Source organism: Sphaeramia orbicularis, chromosome 10 (assembly GCF_902148855.1).
Source record: "Sphaeramia orbicularis chromosome 10, fSphaOr1.1, whole genome shotgun sequence".
Taxonomy (NCBI): Eukaryota; Metazoa; Chordata; class Actinopteri; order Kurtiformes; family Apogonidae; genus Sphaeramia; species Sphaeramia orbicularis.
In genome coordinates this window covers 51844010-51871780 of record NC_043966.1, presented here as the reverse complement: position 1 = coordinate 51871780, position 27771 = coordinate 51844010, and the positions used below count along the sequence as shown (strand labels likewise).

The 27771-nt window shown below is 35.6% G+C and overlaps 1 protein-coding gene across 2 annotated transcripts in view; it reads left to right on the top strand.

Annotated features, from left to right (window-relative positions):
- pigg (phosphatidylinositol glycan anchor biosynthesis class G (EMM blood group)) overlaps positions 1-27771 on the top strand; it is a 202424-nt gene that overhangs the window by 20965 nt on the left and 153688 nt on the right. For both annotated transcript variants that reach the window (XM_030145924.1, XM_030145925.1), the window contains exons 3-4: positions 11595-11804; positions 15056-15244. In XM_030145924.1, coding sequence (XP_030001784.1) covers positions 11595-11804; positions 15056-15244 — 399 coding nt within the window. The remainder of the gene's footprint in view (positions 1-11594; positions 11805-15055; positions 15245-27771) is intronic.

Here is a 27771-nt window from a genome sequence, read left to right as displayed (position 1 = left end):
AATATATACATAAAATATTTACATCTACAAAGTAACCTTTCAAAATAAAATACAAATAACATGAACAACCATGAACAGCATTAACAATAATAAGTGCAGTTTTAACAATATTGTGTCTCAGTTTGTCATTTAAACATGTGCACTACAACAAACATCACAGAGGAATCTACAAATACATAAAACATTGTAACAGGTATAATATCATTCAAATTGCACTTATTCCTCTTAAGACATTTTGTGTTGTTCATATTTGTTCAGACTTACATTTTTTTGTGAAAGAATAGTTTGTAAATGTAAACATTTTTATGTAATTTAACTTTTTGACATAAAGAAAAATGTGCATTTGTTATTATGATAGTATTTTACTAGTCTGGGGCTCGTTTCTGCACTAGTTCATTAAATCGTTAAGCCCAGCGCAACGCAAAATGCGTCTAGAAAAAAAAATCCCACGGAGCCAGGTGGGGTGAGTAGGGAGGTGGCTCCAGCACAATGATGTTCTTCTGGTCCAGGAACTGTCGGACGCTCAGGCCATTGTGGGCAGGTGCGTTGCCATGGTGAAGCAGCCACGAGTTGTCCTGCCACAACTCTCACGTCTTCTCGCACACTGAATGAAGGAAACGCCGCAGGATCTCTTTGTAGACGTGCTGGTTGATCATCTGTACCTGTGGTGAGAATTCTCAGTGGACAATGCCCCTCACATTGAAGAATGCGATCAACAGGACTGACTTTGGACTTGGACTGTCTTGCTTTCTTCAGCCTTGGCGACATCGGACTCTTCCACCAAAAGCTCTGGTGTTTGGTCTCCGGGTTGTACTCGTAGATCCATGGCTTATCACAGGTGATGACTATGGGTGTAAGAAAGTATCAGTTCTGCAGTGTATCCTTATAGTTCATTTCACAATACTGTATCGATATTTTTTAGGTATTTATTCAAATGCAGATATTGTGTTGGTTCATTTTTGGGTTTTTTTGTTTTTCTTTTTTATTTATTTTTATTTAACACTCTTTTCTTATTCAGTAATGTTATTTCCTTTGTTGGGATTGAACTAAAATGTTCTGATGTTAGTTCTGAACTAATAGAATATGAACATTTGAACTGTAATGTCTGTAAAACATTTAAGTTTTAACACAGGAACATTTTGTGATATAGCATTAGATCCTGTTGCGATCAAATAAAAATGTGTTTAGTGTTTGTGCATATTTCTGGTGTAATTTAATTCTTCAAGGAAATAATCATAAAAAAGAATTAAGAAACAAGTGAAAAAATTGCCTTTTTAACAGTATTGTGGTATATCGTGATATATCGTATCGTGATCCTAGTATTGTGATTTGTACCGTATCACTAGATTCTTGCCAATACACACCCCTAGTGATGACTCTCCCTAGCAAGTCTGGTTCAGTTTCAAGACGCTCGAGGATTTCCTGACACACTCGTATGTGTCGATCCGTCTGGTCATCGTTCAGCAGTTATAAAAGCATGTGGAAAAAAGTTCAGTGGCTGCAGAGAGCTGAGATCACAGTTATAGACTCCAGGGCAATTACTTTGGAAGGGAAAACTTGTAGTTTGTTGTTTGGATTTGAAATATATGTTCTGTGACACCAGTCTCGGAACTTTTCTGACAGGCCTCACAGTTATCAGTCTCCTTAATCACTGACTATTGTCAAAAATATACTGGTCAACCCCTAGTTTATATATCGGCTAAAATTTACTTAGGGGATAAAATGAGTGGCCATTTTTGTCAAAAGAAAAGTTGTAAGAAATGCATAGAACTGTGTTGAAATAATGCTAATCCATCTGTGCACAGACTACTGATATTATTTAACAGTGGAAGCTATATTTTCAGAAATATTGGATTTTGAAAAGCACATGTATATGAAAACTTTTGCTGGTGGACGGACATGACATTACCCATGATGCTCTGGTCAGTACCAGTACTTTATTAGGAATAAACTTATATACTTACTATTGCTAATTCTTCTCTTCTTCATAAATGTTAGTATTGTGGATCTAAAACAATCCCAGCTGACACAAAAACACTAAATGTGTCAGTGGATGTGGATGTGACATGGTTGTTGTGGATCCCATCATACTGATGCTCTGCAGCCATGTCAGTGTTTACACTAATGATCCCTGTGCAAAAACTAGGAGCACTATTATTTATTGGATAGTTTATCATCAGACTAAAGAGGAAATAACAATATAGAATTGTTATTTCTTTATAAAAATGCTCATTATTAGAAAACTGTTGATTTCAAAAGTGACGTGTGACATTCTTCATGTATGTATTGGCGTAACATAAGCAGGATGGATCAGCACCATACTCCAGATTGAACCTGTAAAAATAGAACATCTGATATGTAGGATAGAATCTGGTAAGAAAATTGGGGAATCTAAAAGAATAGAATATTTGTTTTTCAGGTAAATTCAGTTAAAATATAACTTGGCCATTTGTGACATGAAAATATAGCATGAATTGTGATGAAATTGGACATTTTTGAGCTGAAAACATAGTTCATATGAGCATCAACATGTTGAACAGAACTGAAATCCTGTCCATTTGAACAACTGTCATTTACCAACACAAAGTTCCTTTGGGGATTCACTTAGATTGATTTCTTGTCCACAAAGACAGAAATAAGATTTCTAAGCAAGTTTTAGCCGATTTTATATATATATATATCTATATATATATATATATATATATATATATATATATATATATATGATGTTTACTTGAGAGCTTTGAAATGACTTAGCCTTGGAAGTATAGAAGGAGCAATGAAGTGTGGTGCTCTGAAGAGCTGCTGTTATTGGTCCTGAAATGGAGTAGGTCAGTGATGATGTGGAGGAGGAGGGATCAGGAGCGCTGAGCTGAGCTGGATTGATGTGGACATGCAGGGAGACAGATGTTCCCCCATAATCCCATGGTTTAGAGGAGGAGGCCTGAGGGGAGCCTGGGCACACAGTGCTGGGTGTGAAACCCCCTCCAAGGATTTAACGGCAGTGTTAAAGAAAAGGGCATAACTCTGTGGAGGAGGTCGGCGGCTCGAATCCTGGCTCCGACTGTCCACATGTTGAAGTGTCCTTGGGCAAGACACTGAACACATCTGTGTGTGTGAATGGGTGAATGTGAGGAATTGCAAAGTGCTTTGGGCACCATTAAGGTGTAGAAAATGCACTATATAAGTTCAGTCCATTTACCATTTAAAACCTCTGATTCAGGAGTTACAAAGGGGGTACTGCTCTTCCTGTTCTAATGTGTGTTTAATTTACAGTAGGGAGCAATCCATATGGAAGTAAATCTGTCTCATCACATTTTGAATTATAAAAGCCATTGAATTTCTTGCGCTAAATTTTTTTGCACTGAAATTAAGTATCTACATTTTTTGTCTCTGAATTCAACTATGTTCATAAATTTAGAATAAAAAAATAAAAAAAAAAGAATTCAGATGCAAGAAATTCAGACGCAAAAAACTCAGATCACACATCCAGGACACCAAGGATAAGCAATCTCAAGTCGAACCGACAGCCAGCCAATCAAGTTATGTTAGGTTGGTCATGTGACACCGATGCAGGAAGATGGTCAGCACGGATGTGTGATCTGAATTTTTTGCATCTGAATTTTCTGTATCTGATTTTTTTTATTCTAAATTTATGAACATAGTTGAATTCAGAGACAAAAAATTCAGATACTTAATTTCAGTGCAAAAAAAATTCAAATATTTAATTGCAATGCAAAAAAATTCAGTGCTAGAAATTCAATAGCTTTTATAATTCAAAATCTAATGAGACAGATTTACTTCCATAAATCCAACCCAGAGCCTGGTGTCAATCCTTACATAACTGCATAGCAGAAATATCAATCTATCAAATCAAATTATATTGATATAGCGTCACATTATAACAAAAGTTTTCTCATGACACTTTACATTTATAGACACCAACAGAATCTTCCAGGACCAAACACTTGGTGAAATGGAAAGGAAAAACGTCCTTTTCACAGGCAGGAACCTGGAGCAGACCCCAGCTCTTGGAGGATGGTTGTCTGCCTAAATATATGACTGTTCTGTGTACTGATCCAGTCTCCTGTTTCTATGAATTATTATTCTTTAATAATGCCTAAAGTAGGGCTGGGACAGAACGGTAAAGTTGTAAATGGTAAAATGTTGAAAAAAAAATGGTAAAATGCTAAATGTTGTCACCATTAAAACTTTCATATCATTAATAATTACCAAAATAAGTGTCTAATTATAACATCTATTAAGCTTAAAGGCTGATTGTTGGTTCTGAATGAAAGTTGTCGTAGACAGATGATTGTTTGTGGTTTTAAATTGTTCTTTATCCTCAGAAGCTGACAGCTACTTGTCAACAGCAGAACATTTCAGAAATTTAGAAGTGGAGCGTTCCAAACTATCATATGGTAAAATGTGTGCCTGAGTCAAACAAGAAACACTGAAACATTTTAGAAGGATTTTAGCTGAGACTGAACAAGAGAAACCACAAGGACAAAACAAATGTGTAACATTATATGTGTAAAAGTCCTCGTCCAACATTAGTTTAGTTGGTTTTGGGCAGTTCTAATGTGCACACATATGCATGTGTCAGTGTCTGTATTAGATCTAATCTGGATATATGGAAAGTATGTTCAGCAAGAAAAACAACAGTTTCAGTTTCTCCAAATTAAAGAGGTAATATTTAGTGGGACATCCCTTTGCATTTGACGTCTTTAACCCTTTTGTTCAGACAACATGAGATTTATGGTATGACTTTTCTGGTCTGCCTTGGTAGAGGTCTGCGCTCTTCGAGTGCTTTTCTAGTTTATATTTTGCATCATTGTGATCCTTAACATCAAGAACGATCTCAACTTCAGTGAACAAGAGTCAAAGATTACACACACACACACACACACACACACACACACACACACACATACACACACATACATACATACATCAGATATTTATGCAGATCAGTCACCACAAATATGATTTAAAAGACAAACCAGACAGTAACAAGATGGCACTGGATTACAGAGAAAATACATCATGATGGTTCAAATTCTGTTGCTGCTATTATGTTACAAATCTTATTAAACATTATAAATATTATTAAATTCTATAAATATTATAGATAAATACAACTATTTTGCACTTTGGAGAAAACTTTTTTTTTTTTTATTGGAAGTTTGAATGGTCTAATAGTGTTCACATTATGTTAATACAGGGGTGTCAAACTCATTTTAGTTCAGGGGCCACATTCAACTCAATTTGATCTGAAGTGAGGTGAACCAGTAAAATAATAACATAACAATATATAAATAATGTCTACTCCAAACTTTTCTCTGTTTTAGAGTGAAAAAAGTAAATTTACATTATGAAAAGGTTCACATCTACAAACTATCCTTTCAAAAGATGTGAATAACATGAACAAACTGAAAAAATAAGTGTAATTTTAACAATATTCTGCTTCAGTTTATCACTTACACATGTACGTTATAAGTTACAGATCACAGTGGATCTACAAACACATAAAACATTTAATAACAGACAGAAAATTGCTAAAATTGTACTTACTTCTTTTAAGACATTTCAGGTTATTCATATTTGTTCAGGTTATTCACATTTTTTATACTTTGTTATAATTATACTTTGTTTTAGTGTAAATACATGAAAATATTTACATTTACAAAGAAAAATTTGGAATTGTCATTATTTCTATGTTATTATGATAGTATTTTACTGGTCCTGCCCACTGGAGACTGAATTGGTCTGAATGTGGAACCTGAACTAAAAGGATTGTTAAAATCTTTGTGTAATTTTTGCATTTCACTAATTCATCCCAAGGGCCAGACTGGACCCTTTGGCGGGCCGGATTTGGCCCCCGGGCCGCATGTTTGGCAACTGTGTGTTAATATAACATGAGGTTCAGCTGTCTTTGGACACAAACAAAGAAAAGAAATGACCTGCTTTTGACTTTTATATCTTGGCTTTTATACTTAGAAGACATTTCAGAGTCATGACTTTAACTATTACTACAGTAAAGATGTTCAGTCAGTATTTCTGCTACTCTGTACTGGTGTAAAGAATGTCCAGTCTCAGCTTTGACATGAACCACTGGTATTGTCTCTTTAGTTCCACACACAACATTAAGGTTGTCATGTTTACGGTTGTGCTCTGGTCATGCACCAGTAGGGGGCAGTACCGATCAGCCATCATTGACTTCCTGCTATCACTGCAATGCACCCAATTAACTGCTATGACACAGCCAACTAACCTAAATCCTAATTGTTGAATGGCACAGCCGTTAATTTAAAACACACATTAGAACTGGTGTCCCCTCTGTATCTCCTCCCACAGCCTCCCATGCACATATAATGAAGTCTTATCCAGATCCACAGCTGTTTTTTTGTACTATCTCTGCTTGTTTCTTATCGTAGTATTGTTTTTTTATTAGGAGGCAGACAGCTGGAAACACTACCCCAGAGTCTGCTCACAAAACAGAATGGCTCTAATTTAGTTATGCAGGGATTTCAACAATGAATGTAGTTTATCATCACAGTAGCAATGACAGCTAACTGTGGGTGTCTCAAAAGGCTAAAAGCAACCTGAGTAGTTTACAGAATTAGTTCACTGTAAAACCTCCACTGTGTATTATTCGGTCATAAGGCCTGAGGAGATCTTCAGCCAAATGGTCGAAAGTCTTTGAAAAGTACCGAGAAGGAAAGCTGTTGAAACGCACTTGAAGTAACAGCTCTTTCCGTTGGGATTTTGGCACCTTTACAAGTTCCCTACAGTGTGCCAGAGTGTCTCCATACCCCACTGATATTGTATTTGACATTTAAGCAGGAGCACATTGTGAGCTGAGGCACGTACTGGCTCAGTAATTAGTACATTGATGACTCACTGATACCATTTGGGCAGCATCTCAGTGTTTTATCGCATCTGGACACATTTTTGGATTTTGAAACTTTGTCAATGGATTTCTGTTCAGCATGCTTCAGACTGACCTTTTTCAGTCCGAGGAGCATTATCAGAGTGAAGCTTTTGGAGCACAGGTGTCAAACATGGGGCCCGGGGGCCAAATCTGGCCCGCAGGATGAAAGTGCAAAACTGAACCTGAATAGTCCAGGTTGTCCAAATCATTTTGGTTCAGGTTCCACATACAGACCAATGGGATCTACAGTCAAAATAACAACACAATAACCCATACATAATGACAATGACAAATTTTCTTTGTGAAAAAGTATGTGGAAAAAATGTAAGTGAAAAAAATAACATTACACTGTGAAAATATTTACATTTACAAAACTATTCTTTCACAATAAAACGCATGAATATATAAATAAAAACAAAGATGAACCACCCGAAATGTGCAATTTGAACAATATTCTGCCTGTTACTAAATGTTTACATTTATGGATCCACTGTGATCTGGAGTTGTGTTAATAATAAGAGATGTAATATTGTGGAAATTGTTCAAATTTTAGTTCCAAACTCCAAAATTTGAACAATATTCTGCCTGTTACCAAATGTTTATGTAACATTGTGTGTAATGTACATGTATAAATAATAAGTCGAGGCCTATAATCGTTAAAATTGCACTAATTTTTCAAATGAAATTTCATTTTTTTTCAGGTTATTCACATCTTTTTTGTAAAATGTAAATATTTTCATGATTTAATTGGGTTTTTTTTGTACTAAAACAAAAAGAAAAACTTGGATTTGTCATTATTTATAGGTTTTTAAGTCATTATTTTACTGGTCTGGCCGGCTTGAGATCAAATTGGGCTAAATATGGAACTGAACCAAAACGAGTTTGACAGCCCTGTTTTGGAGTGTGTTTATTGTGTGGATATAACAGAGATGTATCCCACATGGGCCGAAGGACCTGTTTTCATCAAAACCATCGGTTTTATTATTGTATCTCTATAAATAGAGTGAGGACCTCTGTGCAACTGAACAGGCAGTAGGAGAATACTGCTTTCAAAGCAGAACCATCCATCTCCTCCTGAAACAGGCATCTGCACTGAAGAAAGGAGCAAAACAATTACAAGGAGGAAAGTGCTAAATAATTAAGCTGTGGAGCAGAGCTCATAAGATGGGGCTCCATATTACTGCTTTGGTTCGGAGTTGGATTGTGTTTTTTGTTGTTGTTTTTTTTTTTTTTTTTTTTTCAGGAGAATCCGTGGAGAAAAATGAAAGTTGCCCGACTGTTTGTGTGAGCTTTTTAAACATCATGCACAAACCAGAGTAGCAGAGTGTATCGAACACTAATTATCACACAGGTCTTTGGTATTTTTGTAACAGTGTTGTTGGCTGATTATATTATCTTCACACCGCTCCTCTTTGTAGTGTCGTCGTCTTCGTTAGCAAGTTCTTCAAACGTCTTCTATGATGAAACCACTTGTTGGATTCATTTAAAATTTTATACGTATCTTCCTTGGGACAATGTCTACAAAGTTTGTTCACAGTTTTGAGAAATTTAGATTTTTGGGTTTTTGAATTATTAGACATTTGCCTTTACTTATAATGGTCCAGATTTGAATGGGTTATAACATGGAAATGCTTTGAGGCTTCAGTGTAGTTACTATTGAGCATTGATAGGAACTTATATATGGACTTTAATTTAATGAGCTGAGTTTTCCTCCGGTAAAAGTACCACCCACTTCTATTGGGTGATTGATTTCCTGCATCCAGACCACAGGACTCCAACGTAGCAGCAGAACCTGACAACCTCGCCTGTTATTGATTCTTGATAGAACATTCTGGTGAGATCCATGGACATTGATCCTGTTTTTCTCACTAGCAGTTTGGTAAGGTTTAGGCAGGAAAAGTATTTGATTCGCTGGAGGAAAACCAAAAAAGTACTTGGATGAGTGTACATGGATCATGACTTAAAATACACTTTTTAACAATGGCACAACAGAGGCCTCTGCCAGAAAACTCTGAAAAGAAACCTGTCCCATGTGTGGTAGTAACATGGGGAGCAGATTTATCTTGACTTTTTATGACTATCAATCACCCATCAAACAACTGAAAATAGGAAGAGTCTGATACTTTTGTAATCCACCAGGGGGTGATCAAGATGGTTTGGCTTTACAGATCATGATTTGGGTTCAGATTTAAGGATGAGCACATGCTCATGGGAAATTTGCGTAAGAGTCGGTTTAGTACTGGGAGTTAGGGGTGTAAGAAAATATCAGTTCTGCAATATATCGCAATATTTTATTTCACAATACTGTATCGATATTAAAAAGTACTGTATTGATATTTTTAGGTATTTATTGAAATGTAGATATTGTGGAGGTTCATTTCTGTTGTTTTGTTTTTCTTTTTGTTTATATTTTATTTATTATTATTTAACACCCTTTTATTAAATAATTTTAGTTCCTTTGTTGGGATTGAACTAAATTAATGTTCTGATGTTCGTTCTGAACTAATAGAATCTGAACATTTGAACAGGATCTTAAACTGTTATGTCTGTAAAACGTCATTTCAGTTTGAACACAAGAACATTCGGTGATATAACATTAGATCCTGTTCTGATCAAATAAAAATGTGTTTAGTATTTGTGCAGATTTTTGGTGTAATTCAATTCTTCAAGGAAATAATCATTTAAAAAAAAGAAACAAACAAAAAATTACCTTTTTAACAGTGTCATGATATATCGTGATATATGGTATCATGATCCTAGTATTGTGATTTGTATCATATTGCCAGATTCTTGCCAATACACAGCCCTTCTGGGAGTTGGTCATATTTTGACAGTAGGTTACTCCCATCACTTCTAACTGAATGAGTGTCTGAGTTTTCTACATCCATGGTGAGTGCTTTGTCCAACCAAACACAACACTAATGAATACAGAGACGGGATCGTGCAGTGATAGAATGAATGGCTGTGTGTGTTTGTTTCCGTAATTATTTATTTACTATTGTGGGTAACACTTTATAATAAGTACACACTATGAAGCATTAGTTAAGCATTAACAAATACTGAATTCATTATTTATAAAGCATATTTCTGACATGAATACTCATTAGTATATGGTTTATAAGCACAGTTATTAATGTTTTACTAATCATTCATAATCATAATCATTCATCATTCAATCATGCAGTTTGTTTGATAATCCCATGTGCCATGTCTTTCCTTTGTTAGAATAACTTAGACTTTTGTGAGTTTTTAGGCATTGCCAACCTTCAAATCTCATTTGTAAATGCATGATATGGCATAGATCGTCCACACTGTAGATGAGCTCACACCACATACTTAATTAATGAGTAGTAAATGCTTTATAACTTCCTTAAATAATGAATTCCTGTATTAATAACTGTTTATAGGACATCTATCGGAAAATAAATGTGTGAGTTAGTATAAAATACCCACTAACATATTGGCTAACCATTAGGACATGTCTGAATAGTGTATGTGTGAGCATAAATGCACATCAGAACTGGTTTGTAAGTGATGCAATACTAAATGTTTAAATGCTGAATCCATAATTTATAAACTATGAAAATACAATCATTAAGCACATTGTAGATGAGCTTATTAATGATAAGTAAAACCCTTATAACTGTGCTTATAAACTATATATTAATGAGTAATCATGTCAGAAATATGCTTTATAAATGATGAATTCAGTATTTGTTAATGCTTAACTAATGCTTCATAATGTGTACTTATAATAAAGTGTTGCCCTGTTGTGGTGTTTGTGTCTGTTTGTGTCTTTCATTGTACATGTTTCATGTTACAATGACAATAAAGACTATTCTATTCTATTCTATTCTATTCTACAGTCAAACTGAGTTACCTAGATCCAAACAGACAAAGGGGTTGTATGAGCACAAATAAATGAACTTTCAAGTATACACAGCAGTGTTTGAGTAAGTGATGTAAAAGATGACTTTGAATGTGCAGCCCAGTTCCCAGTGCAGGTTTCTCCAACACCTGGGTCCTTACACAATAAAGGCTGGCCACTCCTGTTTCTGTAATGTCCCAGAGGATATTAGGCTGTGCTTCAAGCAGCTCATAGCCGGGTTTAAAAAACACTGTTTCCTGCCAGATTCTGCAGTCTCATGTCTCCTTCAGTGCATGAAGACAAGGCCTTTGTACCCCCCCCCCCCCCCCCCCCCCCAATCCCACTCACCCCCTTGACGATGCAACAGGCTCTGTCCTGGCTTCCAAAACAGCTCGTTTTCTCTTGTCAGTCAGACAGAGCAGACAGAGGCCAGTGTTGTTTTATTCTAGCATCCATGATGAAATCGGCCGAAACTGCTCTTTAGAAATATCACCAACCTGATTCAGATTACAGTTTGCAAATGTGCAGCAATGAAGGCCATGTGGGAATCAATTTGTCTTCCAATGCTGGAGCAATGTAGTGACTCATCTTGTTAAAAGGGAATAGATATGTTTGATACTGCCAATTTAAAATGATAGACTAACAGTTTTTTTGTTTTTTTTTTTGTACATACAGTAACAGTAGCACAAGTCTTAATTAGGTGGATAAATCTGATGAAAGTGTAGGTTGTAGAAGACCATTAAAAGTCAATTATTGTTCACAGGACAATGACAGAAACATATCTCTCCCCAGGCTCTTACCACTGGCAGTATCCCAGGCTTCATTGATGTGGTAATGAACCTAAATTCTCCTGCACTGCTGGAAGACAACCTCATTTGGCAGGCCAAGACGGCAGGCAAGAGGATCGTCTTCTACGGAGATGACACCTGGGTGCGGCTGTTCCCCAAACACTTCATGGAGTACGACGGCACCACTTCCTTCTTCGTATCCGATTACACCGAGGTACGAGTCATGTAGTGTGAACGGTATGAGCAATGGGTATTTGTACTGACGTCAAGAATGGATCAGAGAGGTTATTATCGTTAACAAAAACTAACGAAATGACGAAAACTAGAATTGAAAAAACATTTTCGTTAACTGAAATAAATAAAAACTATAATTAAAAGAAAAAAAACATAACAAATTGAAACTGTATTGTGTTCTTACGAAACTAACTAAAATGTATAAAAATTATGGATAAATTTCCCTTCATTTGTGTCTTTGCCAATGTCGGATTGATACAAAAGAGATTTATTTTGCTCTAGCACTTTTAGCTAGCAGCACCATACGACACTTGACGGTCCGTCACTTGTGGTCTCCAGTCGTCTTCTGGTCCCCACTCTACCTGGAAACATGGAGACTAAAGTTGGGAGAAAGCAGCAGAGTCCTGTCTGGGATTTATTTGAATACGACGGAGAAGAAGAGAAAAGATATAAGAAAACTAAAATTAATACTAAAACTAAACTAAAACTAAGCTTTTAGAAAAAAATGAAAACTAATGAAAACTAGCAAACCTGCTCAAAAAATGAATTAAAACTAACTGATTTAGAGAAAAAAAAGTCCAAACTAAATAAAACTAAACTATAATGAAAAATCCCAAACTATTATAACCATCATTTGATCCTTCTATATCTGTAAATAAACAATATTTATGTATTTATTTTTTCAGATTTTAACATTAGGTAAATAAATGCTTCAATATTTAAAGCCATTAAAAACAGCTTTAAACTCCTGGAACAGACGGGAGAGGTTTTTGTTTGGTGTATTTTTTTTGGCATTTTATCAATAGCAGAAATGCAATAAATAACTCCCTATTATCGTCTTCATTCATATTTTAAGACAACATAAAACATATCCACCTACAACTTAAGAAAATGAAAGACTTTTTGGTCTCATTGTGTTGATTTCAGTGGGCAGGTTTTGAGCTCATCATGTCTCAAAGCCTTGTTCTGAATCAATAGTGTTGGATTTTTCATTATAGTTTAGTTTTATTTAGTTTTGACTTTTTTTTCTCTATTTCAGTTAGTTTTAATTTGTTTTTAGAGCAGGTTTGCTAGTTTTCATTTTTTTCTAAAAGCATAGTCGTAGTTTAGTTTTAGTATTAATTTTAGTTTTGTCCTATCCTTTCTCTTTTTCTCCGTCGTATTCAAATAAATCCCAGACAGGACTCTGCTGCTTTCTCCCAAATTTAGTCTCCATGTTTCCAGGTAGAGTGGGGACCAGAAGACGACTGGAAACCACAAGTGAACACAAGTTACGGACCTTGAAGTACCGTATGGTGCTGCCAGCTAAAATTGCCAGAGCGAAATAAATCAATTTCGTATCAATCCAACATTGGCAAAGATGAAAACGAAGGGAATTTTATCCATAATTTTTATACGTTTTAGTTAGTTTTGTAAACACACAATACAGTTTCAGTTAGTTATTGTTTTTTCTTTTAATTATAGTTTTTATTTATTTCAGTTAATGAAAATGTTTTTTTCAATTCTAGTTTTTGTCATTTCGTTAGTTTTCTGTAACGATAATAACCTTGTTCTGAACTAGGTTTAATGCAGATCATATTGAGTGAAATTGTCCTAATACTGTTCAATGTGCATCTGTGATTCAGTTGAAGCAAGTGTTACATGTATGTATGGAAGTGGCTGAGTTGCTGTCTGAAGTCACCTGATCATCCAGGGAGGCACAGAGCTGAGATCATCAATTAGTTCCGTATGCCAAATGCACTGTGGGACTGGATGCAATCTGTTCTTGTTAATACTGGAATATTGGCAGAGCTGATTTGAAAGCCTCTCTACCTGCAACGTTGGAAAATCTGTAAATATCTGCCAAAATGTATTAACCTGATGATAATGAGACAATCACCATGTGCTATCACAGCTTTACTTAAAGCTTAGGACAGATCAGTCCTAATTTGCACAAAGAGACGTTTTGTGAATAGTAACAAAGAAAAAGGATGATCAGTTGAGCTCTGCACCAAAAGTTTCAGGTTGATGTCAGAGATTTACTCAAGGCTGAAAGAAAATGTTAAAGTTTCCACAGCATCAGACTAAAGTAAGTCTGTTAAGGGAATGAGGTCTGCCTTACACCGAGGAAATCTGTGGCTATGATTACAATTTCACTGCATCGAAATGACCTATTCATGTAGACCTCCAAACAGCGAATAATGTCTGTCGCCAGAATAAAGAAATAAAATAGATATTGAACATTTTAATTAAGAAAAAAGTACATTATAAATACCCAACGTGAACAGAACATTAAAAAAGTAGAATTTTCACACCACATTTGTATGCCTCTGCAAAGTGTCCATTTACATTCCAATCTGTACAGACTTGTCTAATTTAAAAGTAATTGAAGTTTTTTCTTGTGCTTTCAGAGGTCTTAGATGCGGTCTGGGGTCTGATTTGAAATTATTTGAAGTCAAGAATTTGACATTTTTCCCCCATTTTATTTCCACATCCACATCCTTAACATACAGTATTTATGAAAGAAAGTGCACAGCAGTTATCGTGGTAATAGTCAAAAGTCAACTGTCACAGTTAGTGCCTTTTTTTAGTTTGACACTTTCCACATTCACAGTTATCTGAACTTGGTTTAGGTAGCACCAGGCAGGGAAACTCCTCTAAAAAATCTATTGAAGACACTGACACTTCCAGTGAGAAAGAGAGGAGTTTGATATTGAATAATGGGCATTAAAATGTTTTTAAAAAATGGTATAAACATTTAAATGAATTTTATTTGGTTTAGGTAGCAAATCCAAAAATATTGTATAATTGTTTAATATGAAAATGTTGACAGGAAGTAACTGAATTTTCACAAAATGGATTCTGGTGCAGATCTGGCAATAGGCAGAAGTGTGTTTGGCAAGATCCTTGTGACCTTTGATCCTGTGCCCCAAAATTCTAATCATGACCACTGGATCACCGAATCAGACCCTCAGATATCAGATAAGAGGCGTTAAAATATCTGGAGACCAACTTAAATAACTGAGTGGTTTTAAATGACCATTATCATGTCCTGTTCATGTAAAAGTGGATTTTTTTTTTTTTTTTTTTTTTTTGGGGGGGGGGTGTTTTTTACTATATGTTTATCACACGTGTTTATTTTTTGATGAAAAGAGGATCCATAGCTCAGTACTGAAGGGAGAATATACTCAGATGAAATGTTCAGAATAGTGGAAAAGCAGCGTTTGAATGTATGTGTCGTCTCTTGTTTAGGTTGACAACAACGTGACCCGTCACCTCGACAGCACCTTGAAGCGGGACGACTGGGACATCTTAATCCTTCACTACTTAGGCCTGGACCACATCGGTCACATCAGTGGGCCACACAGTTCCCTGATCCAGCCCAAACTGTTGGAGATGGATGACATATTGAAGAAAATCCACGGCGCTCTTATTTCCAAGGTAAAGTGACATTTTTTTAAACCGATGACAAAAACCTTTTGAATGAAAAACTCTTTTAATATACCATAAAATTAACCCTTGACAAATTTTAGATTTCTATCTTGTGCTGTTTTAAAACATGAAAGCTTTTGCCTTTAAACAAAATGTAGAAGATTACCTTGAAAACTGACTCAGGCTACGTTTAGACGGTAACGGTCTGAACCCAAAATGCAAAAGTGGCATCGCATTCTCACTTTTTATTCCGCGTTCCGCTGTGTTTTAGGAGGAAAATCTGTATGCAGACAGACACGCAAAAGTGTGTGAAATGTCCTACTTATGGATGTAGTATGTACACCAGGTGGCATCAGCACCACCCAGACCAAGCGCCTGCGTAGAACCAAACTACTTCTCTTCCTGTTCTCTCCTTGTGCGAATACAATCACAAAACAGGAAACAGAACATGGCGAAGCAACACACAAAAAGCTGGCAGTCTGGACAGACGGGCTGAACAGCTAGGGCAACTAGAAGGTCCGTCACAGGGAAATAATCCGACATGTTGTTGTTTTCCTGTACTGGCGCGTGCCTGTGATGTAAACTCTACGTGACGAGTAGGGGTGTGTATTGGCAAGAATTTGGCGGTACGATTCAAATCACAATACTAGGATCACGACACTATGTATCACTGTTAAAAAGGCAATTTTTGTTTGGTTTTGTTTTGTTTTTTTTTAAAAGATTATTTCCTGGAAAAATGTAATTACACCAGAAATATCCACAAATACTAAACACATTTTTATTGGGTCAGAACAGGATCTAATGTTATTTCACAAAATTTTCCTGTGTTAAGACTTAAATCATATTTTACAGACATTACAGTTTAAGATCCTGTTCAAATGTTCATATTCAATTAGTTCAGAACTAACATAACATTATTTTTGTGCAATCCCAACAAAGGAACTATCATTATTTAATAAGAGTTTTAAATAATAATAAATACAATATAAACAAAACAACAAAAATGAACCTCCACAATATCTGCATGTGAATAAATACCTAAAAAATATTGATACTGTACTTTTTAATATCGATATAGTATTGTGAAAGGAAATATCGTGATATATTTCAGAACCGATATTTTCTTACACCCCTAGCGACGAGAAAATGCATTTTTGCGTTTTCAGACCTTTAGACGGTGATGTGTGGAGTGTGGAATGTTTTTCAGATTTCCACTCTGGGAGGTGGTTTCACTTTTTTGCGTTTTCAACCCCCAAAATGCTGTTGTCGTCTAAACAAAAGGCACATCAGATAAAACATTTTGTCGTTTTCACCTGAGAGCGTTGTTGTGTAAACTGGGCCTTATGCGATGTATGCTTTATTAGTTTCCATTCGAGCCACTGACTCCTTTTAGTTACAATGATATAGAGCAGTGGTTCCCAACTTTGGAACCTACTCTGCTTGTGTCCAAGAAAATCTCGAAAAACCTGACGTGTATTTCATCACCAATAATGTGAACACAACATTTTTTATGTTTTGTCTGATGGACTTGACTTCATTTGTAAATATACATCCAATCCTCACATTCATGAAAAAGTTGAAGCAGCAACAAATGAGGTGTTGTAGGTGTAGGATGTACCTCAAAAAAAGGCAGGTAGGATTTGCATGGTGAGGAGGAAAATGTGACAGATGCTGGACTGACCTGATGCAGTCCACTTTGGTCCCCAACAGAGAACGTCTAGACCAGGGCTTTCAAACTCATTTTCTTTCAGGGGCCACATTCAGCTCGATTTAATCTCCAGTGGGCTGGACCAGTAAAATAATAGCATAATAACCGCTAAATAATGACAACTCCAAATTTTTGTCTTTGTTTTTAGTGCAAAAAAGCCCAATTAAATTATGAAAATACTTACTTTTATAAACTATCCAAAAAAAATGTGAATAACCTGAAAAAAAATGAAATTTAAATTTAAAAAATTAAGAAAATTTAGTGCAGTTTTAACAATATTCTGCCTCAACTTATTATTTCTACATGTGCATTGTGGATCAGATCTACAAAGACACTAAACACTTAGTAACGGGCAGAAAATAATAATAATGGATTAGATTCATATAGTGCTTTTTCGGGCACTCAAAGCGCTTTACATTATTGACCCATTATTCATTCGCTCTCACATTCTCCCTCTGGTGGTGGTAAACTACATATGTAGCCACAGTTGCCCTGGGGCAGACTGACAGAAGCATGGCTGCCACTTCACGCCAACGCCCTCCGACCACCACCAAACATTCATACGCATTCATACACCAAGGACACAACGGACTGACTAGGACAGAGTGGGATTCGAACTGCCAACCCTTCGGTTACTGGCCGACTCGCTCTACCATCTGAGCCATGAGCCAGTAGTTCAAATTGTGCTTAATTTTCTTTAGACATTTCAGGTTGTTCATATTTGTTCAGGTTATTCACATTTTATTGTTACACGACAGTTAGTTAATGTAAATATTTCCATAATTTTATGTTATTTTTTGCACTAAAATAAAGACAAAAATTTGAAGATGTCATTATTTATAGACATAATGTGATATTATTTTTTTCCACATCAAACCGAGAAGAAAACATGAAGTCATTATTTTTTGTAGGTTATTATGGTATTATTTTACTCCATCATCATATTGGTCTGTATGTGGAACATGAACTAAAATGAGTTCCACAGCCTTGACTGTGGAAGTTTTGCACTTTGCAAATTCATCCCATGGGCCAGATTGGAACCTTTGGTGGGCCGCATTTGACTCCCAGGCCGCATGTTTGAGACCCCTGGTGTAGACCATCTGAAACACTAACTGTGACAATGAAGACCAAGTACTGTTGCATATTGTAAGACAGGAAAATGTGACTAGTGTTTACTTCTAGATATTGTCAGTATTGTAATAATGTAGATCCATAATTATGCAGAATTGCAGTTTCTAGTCAGATAATTCCAACAGAAAGTCATCACACATAGATTGAACTTTTAGAACCAAGAGAAACCAAGTCAAAAAAAAGTTCATTTGGTTGTAACTCCAAAGATTCGGCTAGTGGATTCTACCTCAGAAGATAGTGGTGTGATCTTTTGGTCAGATCACCCTGTCCTACAGGATGCTGACGGCCAAAATGCTAAACTAAAGGCTTCAAAACGGCATTTGGCATCGAAGTGAATAACTTCCAAACTGTAATGTCATTTTCTCAAAAGCATCATTATCCACTTTCCCTCTCTGTTTGTGATTGATGCTATGTCAGTTAGAGCTCTGAATTTAGAGACCCGCAATGCATTTTGGATGTAGACGTAAACTTCAAATGAAATATATGCTGATTGTCTTGTTCATCTTCATTTGTTAAAGCAGGAGCAGCAGCAGTGAAGTACTTGGGGAAGTGCTGTGCTGAACTGTCTGTTACTGCCTCCCAGTATTTAGAGATTCTGGCTCAACTCCTAATTTCCTAATTCACGTTGGAATTAAACTGATGTGTTCCTGTGCTGCCACTTCATTCACCTGTTGCTTATCAACATAGGTTTCATTTATATTCAGATTAATTAAGTTCTTTTAACAGTGTATTTATATAAATCACAAGTGTCAAACATGCGGCCCGGGGGCCAAATCCAGCCCGCCAAAGGGTCTAATCCGGCCCGCGGGATGAATTTGTGAAATGCAAAAATTACACTGAAGATATTAACAATCAATGGTGTCAAAATCATTTGAATTCAGGTTCCACATACAGACACATTCAGTCCAATCAGATTTTAAGTGGGTCAGAACCAGTAAAATATTATCATAATAACCTATAAATAATAACAACCCCAAATTCTCTCTTTGTTTTTTAGGTGTAAAAAAGTAAAATTACATGAAAATGTTTACATTACCAAACTATACTTTTACAAAAAACATGAATAACCTGAACAAATATGAACAAACAGAAATGTCTTAAGAAAAGTAAATACAATTTTACCAATATTCTGTCTGTTACCAAATGTTTTGTGCAATTGTAATGCACATGTGTAAATAATTAACTGATAAACTGAGGCAGAATATTTTTAAAATTGCATTTGTTTTTCTTAAGACAATTCAAGTTGTTCATGTTATTCAGATTTTTAAGGAAACTTTGTAGATGTAAACCTGATCATAATAGAATTTCACTTTTTCACTGTTATTTTACTGGTCCAACCCACTTGAGATCAAATTGGGGTGAATGTGGAACTGAACTACAATGAGTTTGACACCCTTGATATATATGTTTAGTATAACAGTATATTTTTTCATGATTAAATGTTCTGAGATTTGTGGTCTGTGCCATGATCTTGTAAATTACAAATGTTTCTCATGAGATAAGGTTAATATAGTCATGAGACATTATCTAACTTTGGCAGTTTTTTGAATGGTCATTTAATTACACAGCTCATTTGTTTCATTTTGCAGCTATGTATTATCATGTTATCAGTGGCAGCAGGACATAGATTTAATAAACTGTTAAGATTTTTTTTTCTTATCTTTAATTTAGTCTGTGATCAGTGTTCAGGTCTTGTGGCCTTGTTGTCTCTACATCAGGGGTGTCAAACACGCAGCCCGTGGGCCAAATCTGGCCCGCCAAAGGGTCCAATCCGGCCCATGGGATGAAAGTGCAAGAATTACACAGAAGATAGTAAGAGCCAAAGGTTGTCCAAATCATTTTAGTTCAGGTTCCACCTACAGACCAATGTGATCCCAAGTAAAATAATAACATAATAACCCATAAATAATGGCAACTACAAATTTACTTCTTGAAAAATTACACAAAAAAAATGTCAGCATGTGAAAAAAATAACATTACACCATAAAAATATTTACAAACTATCTTATAAGAATAAAATGCAAATAAATGCATAAATAAAAGCAAATATGAACAACCTGAAATGTGCAATTTTAACAACATTTTGTTTTAGTTAGTTTTGTAAGCACACGATACAGTTTGAGTTAGTTGTCGTTTTTTTCTTTTAATTACAGTTTTTATTTATTTCAGTTAAGGAAAATGTTTTTACAATTCTAGTTTTCGTCATTTCGTTAGTTTTTGTTAACGCTGATAACCTTGGTCGTGACTTACAGGCTCAAAAAATGGCCTGGAACGCAGCATAAATGTGGCCCCTGAACCACAACAAGTTTGACCCCCCTGCTCTACATGGTCTGACAGCTGGACATGCATACTGTCTTTTACACTGTGTATGTGTTGCTAATGGTCATTGCTTTGCTGTCATTCATCTGTGTAGCTGGTATTTAGATGGTTCAGTCCTGTCTACACAAGCCTACAATCGACCTCCTGTTTCTCATCTCTGAAATGGACGAGAACAGACACATTCAGGCAAATGATTCCTCTTTGCAAAAGAAGAGGCCTGTTTTCCATATTGTTGATGCAATATTTCACCAGTCTTGTTAATTCCTTCTGGTTAAATCATCTCTCTCCTGGTTGGTGGTGACATCTGTGAGCTGTGGGTAAATTGCAGCGTCCTCTGCTCTCCCAATGAGCTGTTTTGACTGAGATGCGTTTGAAAGTCTTGCTTTATTCACATTAGTTAAAGCTGTGACTCTTTTTTTTCCATAGCAGCAGTGTGACCTAAATATAGATACAGCTCAGCTCAGGTCCCAAAGGATATCTCAGAAGCTTCCACAAAAACAACGATATCTTCTGTGATCAGCATATGCTCTTAGCACGTGGGGGGTAAATCTCGTCATTTCCAGCTTGTTTGATTGCACATAAGTGAGCTGGCTTGTGTTTCTTCGCTGCATCCTTAAGTGCTCAAAGAGAAATGATGGCTCCTGCCACAGCACAAGAGAGGAGAAAAGCAGGGTTCCATTCAGACAGCAGCTCTCCCTGTTCCCTTTGTAATGTGAGGCGAGGAGCCCATTTCAGTGAGCTCATATTAGGGCATAGGCACGCTGTAGCTGCAGAGCTGACCCACGCAACAATCTCCAGGAAAATATTATTGGAAAGCAGGACCTCATGGTTGTAGGGATGTAACGATCACCGGTGTAACAGTAAACCGTGGTAAAATTGCCAACGGTTAGTATTACCGTTTAAATTCTAAATATCATGATAACCGTGTTTGATTACCACACTTTTCCGGAGAGGACACCTATGTAAAGATCTGCTTTTATGTCAAATATTTGAGTATAGTTTTAATTTATTACAATTTTGATTTTATATACCTAATATGTGGAACCAATATTCACTTTTAAAGTCTTTGAAAAGGTTCGTTGAGCATCTGTGTGTTATTTATGCAATAAATTATATAAATTTTTCAAATCGGATTTTATATATTTTTTTGTGTTTTCTGTCTTTTTATGTTTTATAGTAGGTTAAAATGAAAAAATAATAGGCAGATGATATAAATGAAGTTGTGCTGAAAAAAAAGACACCAAACATGGCTATAGTAAACATTTGTTTATATAGTATATAAAGGCAAAATCAAAAGGACTGAAAAATGGCCAAAATAGGCTCAGACCACTAAGGGTTAATATTTGAATGTTTCTGCAACAGAAAGTGCATTGTGCCAATTATTTTATTTGGTAATTTTTGTTTGTTTTTTTTTTTTCAAAATACAACTTGGTTAAATTATTTCAGTGTGTGTATAAGTGTTTTTTGAACATTTTGAGCACAATTTCAATAATACTGTGATAATAATAATAACCGTGATAATTTTGGTCACAATCACTGTGATATGAAAATTTCATATCCCTACATGGTTGTAAAGATCTTTGCTGGAACTTTGTGTTAATGGAGAGCATGTGGCCTTAATCTTCGTAACAGATTTGAAGGTTGGGCTGCTGCTTTTGCCATTTCTTTTTTTTTTTATACTTTATTTTTTAACAGATTTTACATTGTTTAACAAACACACAATAAAATTAAAAAAATAGGACCAATGGCCCTGTAGCTTACCGGCTAAATTAAAAGCTTTGGGAAATGTATCCAGATGCCATTTATTATCACCCAGTTCTGTGTATTTATTCTATTACAGAAATAGCCCATGTTTTGCTCATATTCCAATCAGATCTGTAAAAAAATTTAAATTCCAACTTGATATCATTGATACTTACTGATTTATTGGATCAATCCACTTCCTATCTCTTGTAATGGGGACATTTTTCAAAGTTCCGCCAAATCCAGAATCAGATTCGGATGAAATAATTTCAATACCTTGTGTTGACATCATCATACAGAAGCTGTATACCAAGTTTGAAGTCAATCAGAACTGGAGAAGAAGACGATTGAAATTTTTTTCCCCATAAGAGCCCATGTTAAATTTTCCATAAGTTCCCAGATCCAGAAGAAGATCCTGATCAGCATGTGGACGTGATGTTTTGGTCATCTCCCCATCAGGGCTGGACTGTAGAAATTTACACTGGATATCATTTATATTTACTGAGTTATTGCATCGATCCACTTCCTATCTCTTATAATGGGGAAATTGTTCAAAGTCGCACCAAATCCAGAATCAGATCCGGATCCAAATAATTTCACTAACTTCATACTCATCAACTCATCATAAAGAAGCTGTATACCAAGTTTGAAGTCAATCAGAATTGTAGTTTCAGAGAAGAAGGTGATTGAAATTTTTGTAACAGACGACGACAACAATGCCAAACGCCGCATGACGACAATAGCTTACGGCCTATCGGCTGGTAAGCTAATAAGAAGTAAAGACATACAAAACAAGAGACATCAACAAGCACAGATGGGGCAGTATCAAAACTTAAAATACAGCAATGAAGAAGTGGGTCAATGGGTCACAATGTTATCCCATCATGATACAAGGGTTGAGTTAGTTTGGGTATTCTTCTGTTTCAGTCCATGTCAGATCAGTCACATATATTCTCATGTTGCATCAGATCATGTCCCATAAACCTGCTGATATAATTACATCCATCATGTTCATAAACATTTGTGCACATTTTCCTGGAATGCATATTTACACATGTTGATAGTAAAACACACAGAATGTTGACATATATGTGTGTTTCTCATGAGAAAAACAAGGTGTTGTTCTGTTGGGGCGTCACATCTTCTGGGATAGATGCCCATTTTAGCCAATAATTAGTACATTTGTCCAAATTATGATTCACGGAGAAAGTTAGTTTTTCCATATTGTGTATTTCTTCAATAATTCCAATCCATTCCTTCTTTGTTGGGGGTTCTTTGCTCAGCCATTTTCTTGTTATGGCTTTTTTACAGGCTGCCAGCATTATATTAATCAGGTATTTGTCTCTAGAATTGACTGTGGGTGGTAGATTTCCAAGATAAACTGTGCAGAAATCATGTTTAATCTCAAACTGCTTTCGCCATTTGATCGTCCAAACTTCATAAACTTGACCCGCGGAGCAGGTGTGTGAAATGAGCTATGTTTTTCAAAAGGGAGATAAATGGAATAGGCAGTCTTTGTAGCAAATGTTTGGAATGAAATATATCTTTCATTTTTCCCGTTACTGTGCTGTCACACTACAAAGCCTCGTATATAACCTATTTACAATTTACCAAATCAAATGGTGTGATAGAGCAGGGAAAAGGCATCATTTACCTGGTGTTTTATAGGCCTTCTTACAAATAACATAAACTGATCTGATTCAGCACAGCACCTTGGGTATTGAGTTAAAAAAAAAGTCTTATGAAGTGTGAAAAATTGTCCCTGAAGAAGCCCACGCTGCGCTTTCATCCTGCAGAACAGGAGTAAACTCTGACTTATCCGTAAACAGATCAGAGGCACACTCAGCATTGGCCTCAGTGATGTTTAGTACTGGTTTTGAGGTGTCCCTTGTGTCCAGAACCATTTATAACCGGCAGCCCAAAGGTAAAATCTAGGACAGGGGGTTTGGGTTTGTGTGCTGAGTATGTAGCAAATAGAATGGGTCAGCTCAGCACAATGGCACAGTTTGACTGAGGCTGCACACTGCAGTATTTTTAATGTTGAACTCTAAAAGTATCAAAGGAATATGTTCATCCAGAAGAAGCATTTCAAAATGGCATTCACCAATAGGGGTGTAAGAAAATATCGGTTCTGCAATTTAGTGCGATATTTTATGTCACAATATTGTATAAATATTAAAAAGTACTGTATTGATATTCTTAGGTATTTATTCAAATGCAGATATTATGGAGGTTCATTGTTTTTTTTATTTATTTATTTATTTATATTTTATTTTATTATTTAACACTCTTTTACTAAATAATGTTAGTTTCTATGTTGGGATTGCACAAAAATGCTGTTCTGATGTTAGTTCTGAACTAATAGAATGTGAACATTTGAACAGGAACTTAAACTGTAATGTCTGTAAAACAGAATTTCAGTTTGAACACAGGAACATTTTATGATATAGCATTAGATCCTGTTGTGATCAAATAAAAATGTGTTTAGTATTTGTGCATATTGCTGGTGTAAATCCATTCCTCCAGGAAATAATCTTTTAAAAAAGAAACAAAACCAATAAAAAATTGCCTTTTTAACTTTTTGTATCGTGATATATCGTGATATATCGTATCACAATCCTAGTATTGTGTTTTGTATCGTATCGCCAGATTCTTGCCAATACACAGCCCTATTCACCAGTGGCAGTAGCAGATATTTATTTTGTGTAATAAAGGTCTGATGTATAGGCTGTATGTAAACATGGACACCACAACACCTGTCTGATTGACCAAATGGGCATCAGGTGGGTGTCGCACAAATTTTAATCCGTGACAAGTTACTCTAGCTGTTAATGACTCATTTTTATATCATCAACTGTTTTATTGAAACAAACCATTCACAAAGATGACAGTTTAAACAAATCAGTCTCAATAAAGCTACATAAATAATCTGAAATCAGTTTGGGGACAAGGTTATTATCGTTAACGAAAACTAACGAAATGACAAAAACTAGAATTGTAAAAACATTTTCGTTAACTGAAATAAATAAAAACTATAATTAAAAGAAAAAAAAAACATAACTAACTGAAACTGTATTGTGTGTTTACAAAACTAACTAAAACGGATTAAAGTTATGGATAAATTCCTTTCGTTTTCGTTAATGTTGGATTGATACAAAATCGATTTATTTCGCTCTAGCAATTTTAGCTGCTGGCACCATACGACACTTGATGGTCCGTCACTTCACGTCACTTGTGGTTTCCAGTCGTCTTCTGGTCCCCACTCTACCTGGAAACATGGAGACTAAAGTTGGGAGAAAACAGCAGAGTCCTGTCTGGGATTTATTTGAATACAACGGAGAAGAAGAGAAAAGATACGACAAAACTAAAATTAAACTAAAACTAAGCATTTAGAAAATAACGAAAACTAATCAAAAACTAGCAAACCTGCTCAAAAAATGAATTAAAACTAACTGAATTAGAGACAAAAAGTCTAAACTAAATAAAACTAAACTATAATGAAAAATCCAAACTATCATAACCTTGTTTTGGGATGGATGTGCACTTTAGTCCCATAGAATCATATGGAGGCAGTTGTTGGTGGGAAGACGGTTTTGCTTCACTTTTAGTGGACTATTATGGAGTCCATTTTGTGTACATTCTATTCTATTATCTGATGATGCATTGATGATGGTCCAGTTGAGTATTCTACCAAATCATTGTTGCCTGAATCTTCAGTGGCGCATGTTGTATCCTGAACTAAGAGTCTCTAAAGATGGGTGTGTGCAGATACTAAGTAGGGGTGTAAGAAAATATCAGTTCTGCAATATATCGCGATATTTCATTTCACAATACTGTATTGATATTAAAAAGTACTGTATTGATATTTTTAGCTATTTATTCAAATGCAGATATTGTGGAGGTTTATTTTAGGTTGTTTTTTTTTTTTCTTTATATTTTCTTTATTATTATTTAACACTCTTTTATTAAATACTGGTTATTTCAATAATCCTAAAAGCACTTTTTACTGTCTGAGAGGCAGATGTTAGTTCCTTTGTTGGGAAAAAAAAATACTGTTCTGATGTTAGTTCTGAACTAATAGAATATGAACATTTGAACTGTATCTTAAACTGTAACGTCTGTAAAACAGAATTTAACTTTGAACACAGGAACATTTTGTAATATAGCACTAGATCCTGTTCTGATCAAATAAAAATGTGCTTAATATTTGTGCAGAATTGTGGTGTAATTCAATTCTTCCAGGAAATTATCATTTAAAAAAATATACAAACAAAAAATTGCCTTTTTAACAGTGTCATGATATATCGTGATATATTGTATCGTGATCCTAGTATTGTGATTTGTATCATATTGCCAGATTCTTGACAATACACAGCCCTAATACTAAATGACAAGTTAATTTAAATCTTTAAATTACCCATTTACTTTGAGACCACTTGAACCAAAATGTGGCGAAAGGTAATTATGTAATTTTTTTCCCAGTGATGCCAAAAAACTAGCAAATACTGCAGCTTTAAGTCAGGTTTACTGATGTCAACATTGACTTGAGAACAAAACATGGAAAAAAAACTGATATTTTAACCTTAACTATCAGCCTGATTTTCTGGACCAATGCAAACCATATGTTGTGTATTGTGTATATTGTGATGTCAACTACTGGTTTCTGAAGCCAATAATTTGTGATTACACTGCTGCCATATTAGCTTTCTGAAGCTGGTAGTGAACATATTTGCACAAATGGGGCAGTGCTGCAGGATCTTAAGAGGGCTAACCACTAGCTTACTGACTGAGTAAAACAACCAACTTGGTCAAGCACTGCATAACATCAAGTCATTTTATGGTCTTGTTGTGAATTATTAACCACAACTGCAGCAGAGCTGTCAAGGAAAAATGCATTGAATCTGACGAAACAAATTCCACAAGGTGGACTCTGCAGGCGAATGAGCTGTCATGCTAACCTGTCAATCAAAGCTCAACAAGGCAGACATCTAAGCCTTCGATTTGCAATTTGAGAAATAATTAAAACAGGAAAAATCTAAAGATGAAAGCACCAGATTGCTTATTAAATTAGGGGGGTGTTAATATCAAATACCACATTAGCCCTGATTTTCTGATGCAACAAGATGTTCTAAGCACTCCTGTGTAATTTTTTTGAAATTTTCGTCCAAATACCCCACCCCCACCCTGAAAGTTACTTAACTCTGAAAATCCATGTTTTTCGCAACTTTCACAGCTTCTCCACTCTTTTGTCCAGTGCAGTGTATAAATATGTTCATGATGGGCCATTTAATGAATTTGTAAGTGCCATGTTGTATCGTAAGAGTACTTTGTACTATGAACAGTCTAATGTCAAGGTCATGTTGGAGGTTAAAGGTCACTAAAATGCCTAGTTTTTTCAAAAAATCATACCGTTCCGACATTTGATCAAATATGTCCTACGTTTTCTTCCCTCTGGTTTCCTGGTGGGATCCCCCAAGGCCTTTGGTCCTTTCAGGGCCACATTAGAGACAAAATATTGTAACATGTACATTCCATTTGAATTTGCCGCCATTAGTGTGGCAGGAAACACTAGCACACATTTTGGCGGGAATCACAAACACTTCATTCATTCATTTGTTTTGTGACCCCGCTTTAT